This window comes from Scleropages formosus, chromosome 18 (assembly GCF_900964775.1).
Source record: "Scleropages formosus chromosome 18, fSclFor1.1, whole genome shotgun sequence".
NCBI classification, from domain to species: domain Eukaryota; kingdom Metazoa; phylum Chordata; class Actinopteri; order Osteoglossiformes; family Osteoglossidae; genus Scleropages; species Scleropages formosus.
The window spans coordinates 5,357,896-5,367,315 of NC_041823.1; the positions used below are offsets into that span (position 1 = coordinate 5,357,896).

Genomic DNA, 9,420 nt, shown 5'->3' on the forward strand with positions numbered 1-9,420 from the left:
AAAAAACAGTGTGAAGTTAAACGGTAAAATGTTTTGTTTGCGTCTTGTACAAATCTGTTCTCAGACTCACAGTTTTTCTCGACAGACTTGTCTTTCTGCTCAGTGTGCTCGGAACTACATTTCCCGTCATACGGTGTACGATTTTGAACCGGAAGTTAAAGTCTCGCACATGATAAAGCATGAGTGCTGAAGGAAGTGGGGCTCACGTGCAGCGCTGGTGTGGTGTGATGAGTCTGTGGAGACGGCCCCAAATCAAGTAACTTGTGATTTTTAATGTTCTTGGCATTTCCGACACAAAATAACACGGGTAGTTGTTTACAATAGAACGAGCGGAAAGTAATTGATTCTGGCTGTGATATGTGTCATATTACTTCACTCTGACTTGTGTAATTATTAAAATATGTAAGAGTCAGTACTGACTGAGTAAGTTACGACGTGAGTGTCGCTTTTGTTTAATTAATTACTTCACTGTTTTGGTCTTTACTACTTACACTGAGCGCCTCCTAGATTAATTTTCTGCCTTCAGTCATTCCTGATGTGATCTTGATTTTTGTTGGGTGATTGACTGTCATATGTTTGATTTTTGGTGATTTTATTGGTTGAGTGGTTCACTCAATGGTCGCTTGAATTAATGTTTTGGGTGGATAATTTGGTCGGTATTTTTGCTGATGAGTTGGGTTAATGTTTTGTATAGGTTGGTTGAGGTAATTTTAATCTATGGTACTTGATCGTCTAAGCTTAAACAAAGCTGTGTTTTATAGCAGGTTCTGGAATCTTCCATGTAAAAGCGTTGTAAAAAGTGTGTGAGAGACTTGGGAGAGCTGCACCCTACCGGCCCCTTGGGGTGATTAGTGATGAGATGCGTTGCTGTGGTTGTGGAATTATGTTATTGTTTATAGAAATGTCTGGTGCTAAACGGAGGATACGTGATAAGAAGATGAGAAATCAGCCGAGCAGCGTCACTTACTCCTCAGCAGAATTGGACACCCGGCGAGATGAGAGTTGCTGGCACAACGGGCAAGGTTACTGCACCACCCCCCCCCCCCCCAAATACCTTTTTTTCTTTTTTTAAAAAATATTAGAAATAATATTTCTGGTCACCCTACCCAATTTTAATCTGTAATTCTGGTGATTACACCAGTACCAGACCCTCACACACTCATTTTACAAATTTAAAGGTTGGGATAAATGGCTGGTAGTTGGCCAGATGATGTTATATTAGACTCCAACATGATCAGGACTTCCTGCAGGTCAGAGATACGAACAGTCCCCGCAGACCCGAGGCCGTGGCCCCCCACCCTCGGGCTCTACCTTGGGTGGTCAGCATGATGGCTGGGTCAGGGGCTGCCATGGAAGGGCTCCCCAGGAGCTGCCCAGGTTCATCACAGGTGAGAGCTCCACCTCCACAGGTGCTCGAGCATCAGCAAGTACTTTGGCCAGTATGTGTGTTGACCTCGCGTCTTTCAACCATTTGCACTGCAGCATCCACCTTTGCTATGGCACGAGCGGCGGAAGTGCAGTCCATGCTGAAAGCAGTCGCCAAGACAACGGGCAGCTGTCATGTATTCGGAGCCCTCCCCAAGCACATGAGACGGAGGGCCATGAGCCACAACGTCAAGCGTCTGCCGCGAAGACTGAGGGAGGGGGCTCAGAGGATGGTAAACATGCTTCCTTTCCCACTGTCACAAGTTACTGCTGTTGGCTGTAACTGACATTGTGGCCTTGTCATCTCCCTCCTCAGCTGGAGAAAAGCAGGCAGGCTGGTCAAAAGGACAAGAAGGACCAACCAAAGAGCAAGAGTCGCAAAGCTCGCCGTCGCCACAGCAATCTGCTGCTTGAGTTCAACCGGCGCCAGAGGAAGAACGTGTGGCTGGAGACGCACATCTGGCACGCCAAGCGTTTCCATATGGTCAAACAGTGGGGCTACTGCCTGGGTGACAGACCCACCTACAAGTGCTACCGGGCTTGTCACAGGGCCATGGGCAGCAGCTGTCTGCTGCAGGTCAGCATTCACATACCTCTGCCTAGTCTCTCCCGTTATCATAACGCTGCAGTGGCAGGACTGTTGTAGATTGCTCAGTCACCAGGGTAGTGGAGGTGGTTTTTTGGAGAGGGAAATGAGTGGTGGGTATATACAGGGTGAAACAGATGTCACAGGAACCCCTGCTGAAGGTGACACGTGCTGCTGAGGTGTAACCTGCGGAAAGGCAGAGGTCCCTGAATTACAGTGAATCGTATTGACACCTAGCAGTGACACACACTCCTCGTTTCGTGTTTTTGGAGTGTTTGAAGCTACGCTTTCCTGTGGTTTGTATGGTATGTCTTGATGAAGCAAAACCAGCCTGTGTCTGACTGGGTCTTTTCCACCCCTGTCTCTGCTCAGGACCTCTCCTACTACTGTTGTCTAGAGCTCATGGGACCAGAGGGGCAGCTGCTGGGGGCTCTGTCCAAGCTGGCCAGTAAGGAGACTGGTGGGTACTTGAGAAACAGTGCAATGAAGGCGAGCCATCTTCCCTTAACACCAGCCTGACTGCTGAGGTCCTCATCCTGTTAGAGGTCCATGCAGGTGTTCTGTGCAGATGCCTCCCTGATCCTAAGGGTGACCAACAGGGGAATGCCTGGGATATTGCGTTAACTCATGTACAATGTGTGTGATTTTTAAATGTTATAAATCTGGAATGTTGAGTGGTGGGAAGCCACTGGCACTTGGACCCTCAGGTTTTTTTCTTCCTCGCTCCTGTTCAGTTGGGAGTTTTATTCCTTTTCTCCTTGGCCAGTAGGCATACTTGTAGCTTTAATAACTGCATGATTAATGTATTGCTGTAGTATGTAGTCAACTAGCTTGTTTGTCTCTACAAAATTGAATTGAATGCCTTCAACTGATAGTGGTGCTAGTGGGTGCAGAACTTTGGCCAGCTGATATCATACAGAGGATGGTGGGTTGCCTTTAGAGGCTAAAACTGAACATGAGGACTGATATAGTCGATGGGAGAGCGGTCATTGGTGTGCGTGGTCATAAGTCACATGTCAAGTACCACATGTATTTGTGGGATATGCGTTTCTGACAAAGCAGATGGTTTTGAGTTCCTGAATGAACTGCTGATCTGTGTGAATGAAGGGTCCTTCTGCAGCTTAATGCTCTGTAGGAACCTGTAACAAAGTCTTCTAGCACTGCTACTTGTGATGAATTTGATTCCCTGTTTATAGCTGAGACACAGACAGACAAACGGCTGCAATCATTTGCCTTTCTCAGCCTTTGTGACACAATGCATGGTGGGTACCAGACCCAGTCAGTTGACCAGTCCCCGTGTCCCTCCACTTAGGCCCCACGTTTGCGGCGGCAATGTGCCTGTCTGGGAGACGGCAGGGCAGTGCAGTGCTGTACAGAGCAGATGGTTACCCCACAGAACCCCTGGGCCCTGTGCTCTTCCTCTGGAGGCCCAGGAGTGAAGGTTCCACTGATAGGCAGCTGTGGATCTGGGCTCATCCTTCTCTCAAACAGGTGTGTTAATTCTCTGTTTGTTTTAACCCTTTACAGTAAAGATCCTCAGATACTGGCTAAAGGAATGAGATTAAAACGTGATTTCAAGTTGGGGCCCTGTTGTACGTTTTGAAAATGAGTCTTTCTGCCTTCTACATGGAAGAAAAATACTAAATAAGCAAAAGTTTGTACATCATAGTGCAGGCAGGTGAAGGTGAGTGGTTCTTTCGAGCAGTTCACACCTGTCTGAGGATCATTCTTTATTGAACAGATTAATTCTTAATGTTGGATGTTTTTCCTTGTTACTTCAAGATTATTGAAGTTTGGCATCTGGAGCAGCTTAGAGGGTGCAGTCAGATGGTGTACCATGTCTTCCTGGAAGTGTGTGTGTGTGGTTTGAACTTCATAACTCTCCCATTGTCCTTCAGGAGCTCCTCCTTGAGCTACAGTCAGTCTGCCAGTGTTCTCAGCCTGTGGCTTTGCCTACTCTGGTCACCATTGCTTCATCTTCAATGGAAGCTGATCCAGTGGTGATGCCAAAGGGGTCAGCCGAGGAACCTCCTGCAGGCAGAAAGAGGAAGAAGATGGGGAGGGAATCAGACCAGACTGTCCCAGCAAAGAAGATCGTGGGTGATGGCACTCGGTCTCCAGCAGCTCCCACTTCCTGGAGGTCCGATTCTACTGGGATTGTCATCGGGTTGGTGTCTTATCTTCAGTTTATAGTAACACTCCCCCCCCCAACCACACACACACAGTCTACAACCGCTTGTAGGACTCGAACCCCAGACCCACCATGGAGCAGGCCCTGGCCGAACCTGCTGTGCCACCACCCACCCCACAACCAGTTTTATCAAAATTACTTATTGGTAACATGTTTTATTATGCTCTGCCGTTTCTTGCCTTGGAAACTTCCCCGCCTTCTCTTTTTGTGTGTGTCTGTGTGCTGAGTGACCTGTATTCATATAACCAGCCAGTAGGTGGCAGTAAACTGCCTTCTACAGGATTTCTGGCTTTGTCCCTGGTGATCATTATAGCAATGAGGAATGAATGACTGTGGGATGAATCAGTCAGCAGTTAACTTTTTTCAGTAATTTTTTTTAATGTGGTATAAAGTATTAAATTCCTTCTGTAGCATAACCCCAATTGTTGCTGAGTGTAACCTCATAAGTTGGAGGGACACCTGTGTTCAGCTTTTAACTGACTTAGAGGTCAGTTACTTTGTACTGAGAGCTTTTCGCTCTTATCAGAGGAGCTGCTGTTTGGGAAGTTATTGTACTGTGAGGTGGAGACACTCATCTTGTTGCTCCTGTAACACCACGCATGTTTTCATCCACAACAGTGACTTGACCATGGAGCTTGTTCGCTACCGTCTGATTGGCCCGCTGTCCCATGGGGTTCTGGCGGACGCTTTGACTCCTGCTTCCGACTGTGACGTAAGAACAAAAGACGGGCCTTTTACATCTCTGCTGCTTTATCTCCAGTGGAGCGTTTGGCAGACGTGTCTCTGTCCTCCAGGGTCCCAGCAAGACTAAGCCCTCGTTCTTCTGGTGGCCTGAACACTGCAAGGAGGAGAGCAACATGGTGCTTCATCAACAGCAGGCGCACGTCTTCCAGCAGCTCCGAGGTCCCGCCCTTCTCGACTCTTGCATCCTCCCTACTTTGTACAAAACATCTTGTAACCCTAGACTGAATGAACATGCAGTAAGAGGTGAAGTGGATGGGCAAACATACAAATCCCCCCCGCGTCTGTGTTGCAGGCCTGCACTCGACAGCTGAAGTCCCATCAGGCTGTGTTCTCGGGCTCACCGTTGATGACCCCAGACTGACCATGCCTAACGGAGGCAAACCATTGGCCCGGATCCAGCGGCAACAAGGTAACCATGGAAACATGGCAACAGATGCCCCCTCAGCATGAGACATTTCAAGGCAGCTACACATTTTGTTCCATTCTAGTAATGTGTGCTTAGGTCCAGTTTGCGCACTGCTTCCTCACCCTCCACCTCAGAAGCAGGTTCTGTTTGCACGTTTTGGTTCTGGTCTTGTGCTCCTGGGGAGCCTCTGCCTTCCCATGCAGATGATCCAGGTTCGAATCCTGGCGAGACCCTCACTCTTGTCACGTGCCCAGAACATGCAACCTCCAATGTGACCCCCAAAGGAAGATAGGACAGGTAGTAGTGGTTCATACACAGGTGTTTCCCTGCTGCAGGGGGTGATGGCAGCAGTGCAGAGGAGGCTGCACAGAGGCTGCTGATGCTGCAGGGAGTTCCAGAACCCTGCTGCCAGAGCTCCCTGTGGGACCGGTGTGTCCGTGACAGCGTTGCACACAACAAGATTTCAGAGCAGGTATGCCTTCTGGTGCCCGCTCCTGCCTCTACATCCAAGTTTAAATGCATAGATAAAATAATTCTGAAGAAAGGTGCAGGAGCTTTGCTGTGTTCCTGAAGAAGGTTTTTTGTGTGTGAATTTAAGTTCAAAGCCTATGGTGTGAGGAAAACTTAAGTGTTAGGTAAGGAGTCTGTAATATGCATTTTCAACATTTTAAGATTTTAATATTTGTGTGCATCTCATAAGGTCTTCAAAGCTGCAGTCTGAGTACTGAATAATGAATAAGTGTGTGTGTTTTAAAAAAACGCCCACACACAATGAATATGGCCTGGATCTCAGCTTTTTCAGCCTGGAGCTACATGCCCATGTGTTAATCTCTGCCCTGTTGTAGGAGCTGAACCGGATGAAAAGTGAGCTGCTGGTCCCAGGTTCACGGCTCCAGCCTACCCCCCTCCAGGGTCGTGTGCCGATTCTACTCATGCAGCAGCCCGGAAAGCAGACTGGTGGGGAGATGGTGTCCTGGGGTGTTGGTTGGGACCTCCTGCTACCCAAGGGCTGGGGCATGGCCTTCTGGGTCCCTCTGGTAAGAGCTGCTGAAGCTGAGGGGAGTGTTCTGTGCATAGTGTCACCATAGGATAGTGGGCAAATTGAAACAATAAAAATCCTAGATCCACTCACAGTTCACAACATTGAAACATTAATAGAAAATAATTTGTAAATATGTTTTAGAACCTGTAGCGTGTTAAATGTGCCCTACCGACTTCAGGGGCATCTGATAGTGTTGGCCTTCTGTCCCCTTCCATACACCCTCAGGTGTACCAGGGTGTGCGTGTTGGCGGCCTGCGGGAAGCACTCAAGCACTCCCAGAACAAAGGGGCTCCGCACTTCCCCCACGACTACCCAGACTGCCCGACAGGGGCACAGTTCCTCCAGGAACAGGCAGCAGAACTTTGCGAGAAGTACAAGAGGTGCGTGGTGCTGTGGTGCCCCTCACTTCACGACCCCAGTGCAGAGCATGGACTCACTTGAGCGTTCGCTACCTGTATGAGGTGTCTGTACACTCGGCCCCCATGGAGTCGTGGTGCTTTTCAATCTTATGTCCTAAGTGGTCTGCTTAGTGGGAATGGAGGGATGGAAAACAAGGTAACTCCTTGTTTAGTGTTGGGTACACCATGAATAGGACACCAGTCCACTGCAAGGCAATCATGCACACAAAGGGTAATTTAGAGTCACCAGTTCACCTGGAAAACATGCCTTTGCACTGTGGGAGGCAACCAGAGCACATGGAGGAAACCCCCATAAATTTGAGAACGCGCACAAACTCGACAAAGGCTGAGCTGGATTTGAGCCCAGGTGCTGAGGCACCAGTGCTACCTGCTGGTCCTCCATTCTGTTCAGGGTATGTGATTTGACAGTGGAAGAATGGGGCATGTTTCCTAGGGTGAAAGCACCACTTCCATTGGCACTGACCAGCTGGTATGTGTTTTATTCTGTAGGCTTTGATGGGCTGTTTCTCGCACTCCTTCGCTTTACGGAGCAGGCAACACGGCTCGTTTGCTTGACAAGTTTGTCACTTGTGCCCCATGTAGACGTCCCCCTGCCAAGAGGCCCAATTACATAAAGTACGGCTGCCTCGCCCCCTTCCTGTGCCCTTGGCAGCAGCTGTGTGAGGAGTGGGAGGTGATCGTGAAGGAGGAAGATCCCACACGAACCCAGCCTGACCCCGGGGCTGCTGCTCAGGAAGTGACATCACAGGCACGATTTAGTGTCCTGAGGTAAGTGCCGCTCCACTTATATTCACATGGAAGAGATGTATGTTATGGTGGCGAAAATAGTGTTGTGCTGACGGTTTCATCGGGACACGTCACACACCAGATACTCTCTTCTTACCAAGAAGTACATTTGTGGTTCTTTCCTGCACAGTGTGTGGAGGTTCTTACAGTAAAATTTACCCAGCTGTACTGTATCAGTTCAGGGTAACTGGTATTGGTCAAGGTTTCTCCAGTGGAAGGTGGGACTGAAACCAGTAGCCTTCCAGTTACAAACTGGTCTCCTTAACTGCTTGTCTCCCTGCAACACTTTGCTGTGACGTGGGGAGCAAGTAGCATAGCGGTTAGAGCTGTTGCCTTGCCACTTGAAGGTCCTGGGTTCAAATCCCCCTCCTGCTGTAGTTGCCGCCTCAATAAAGGTACTTACCCTGAACTGCTTACAGTGAGAATAGCCTGCGGTACAATGGGGTAAATCATGGTGAAGCTGATAATCTAAGTGCAGTTTGATGAAGGTGTTGGTTAAATAAAGGCGGTAAGTCACTGATAGTTTTAAGTGTGTCCAGTGAGTGGCATTCAATATGCTGAGCCAGGCCTCCCTCTTTCTTGTGATCTCATTTATTATATTTACCTTTTTTTGAACCGAGCTTTAATGCTCAGGGTTGCATTGAACACACAGAGATGCGGTGCCGAAACACGTACGTTACCGCACTTTGGGTTTACCACAGTAATGGGTGTATTAGTGGGGACTCACTGCAATGCGTTGTTGGCATAATCAGTGTTCCCTGTGCTCTCAGCAGAATATTTATTGCTGATGACAAAGATGCTTTCAGACTTTCTGAATGGTCCACCCCAATTAATATTTTTACGAAGAATGCTTTGATTGGAACACACTGCTCTTGACCACACGGTCTGTCTGTCCTCATGGATCGGTCAACGGCCAGAACTTGAACTGTCAATGCGTCTCCCCTCCAGGAACAGGAAGGTCCTCCAGCAACTGTCTGCCTGGTGCAGACCCACCTCCTCCAGAGGTCAGAGGTTGCGACAGCCTGCGCAGCTGGAGCAGCTGACTGCGACATCGGTGGAATCTCTCTCCAGAGCTCACTGCAGCTGCTTGGTGTGGGTTCGAATCTCCCTGCTGAGAAGGGGCCACCCTGTGCTGCACGCCATGATCTGTGCACCCACACCAGAGGACTTGGCACTGCTAGGGAGTGACCCCACCTGCTGTGGCCCCCTGGAGCCCCGCCACACCGACCACTTTAAGAGCAGAGTGAAGCGTTGCAAGAAGGGCGGATCATCCGGAGAATCCGCCCACAAGCTCGAGGAAGGTGCTGAGCCTGGCCCCGCCCCCAGCCTTACGCCAGGCCTTTGGCCAGACCCGCTCCCAAGCGTGACCTCCCACTGCTCGCGGGTCACCCTGGGTTGGGCAACCCAGGGGGACTTTTCTCTGACAGCAGGCTGTGGGGAGGCACTGGCCTTTGTCAGCCTTACAGGTCTCCTGCATACACTCCTTCAGCAGCCCCCCAACCAGCGGGGTGTTGTTCTGCTCCGGAACCCGGCATCGCTGCAGTACCGCTTCGCCAAACTCACTGTGGAAGTGTGATTGATTTGATGGGTTTTTTTTTTTTTTTTTTTTTTCCTCTCCCCTCCCCCCCAACTGATCATGTCTTTGGGGGGGGGGAATGCAGGCACAGCGTAAATACCAACATGGCCTCAATTATGTAGAAACATTTAACGCAGTTTACAGGTGGATGGAAACGGTTTTCAATTACTTGGCAGCCTTGTCTGTGTCCACATTGTGTGTGTGTGTGTGTGTGTTATGAGCATCTTTATATGAGAGGTGAGCAG

At 49.3% G+C, this 9,420-nt stretch overlaps 1 protein-coding gene across 1 annotated transcript; it reads left to right on the forward strand.

Moving 5' to 3' along the window:
- The first annotated feature begins 27 nt into the window (after positions 1 to 27).
- Positions 28 to 9,374, forward strand: pop1 (POP1 homolog, ribonuclease P/MRP subunit). Its single transcript, XM_029260030.1, has 16 exons — positions 28 to 256; positions 900 to 1,022; positions 1,251 to 1,388; positions 1,483 to 1,658; positions 1,742 to 2,002; positions 2,384 to 2,471; positions 3,324 to 3,502; positions 3,910 to 4,178; positions 4,821 to 4,914; positions 4,997 to 5,105; positions 5,239 to 5,355; positions 5,688 to 5,824; positions 6,198 to 6,389; positions 6,620 to 6,774; positions 7,396 to 7,581; positions 8,548 to 9,374. Exons 2-16 carry the CDS (start codon positions 902 to 904, stop codon positions 9,173 to 9,175), a joined length of 2,850 nt encoding a protein of 949 aa, XP_029115863.1. The 5' UTR covers positions 28 to 256; positions 900 to 901; the 3' UTR covers positions 9,176 to 9,374.
- Positions 9,375 to 9,420: the final 46 nt, after the last annotated feature.

Coding starts and splice junctions, on each gene's coding strand:
- pop1 (XM_029260030.1), top strand. CDS start 902: ATGTCTGGTGCTAAACGGAGGATACGTGATAAGAAGATGAGAAATCAG. Junction 5,825..6,197: donor ACAACAAGATTTCAGAGCAG/GTATGCCTTCTG, acceptor GCCCTGTTGTAG/GAGCTGAACCGGATGAAAAG. Junction 6,775..7,395: donor CTTTGCGAGAAGTACAAGAG/GTGCGTGGTGCT, acceptor TGCCCCATGTAG/ACGTCCCCCTGCCAAGAGGC.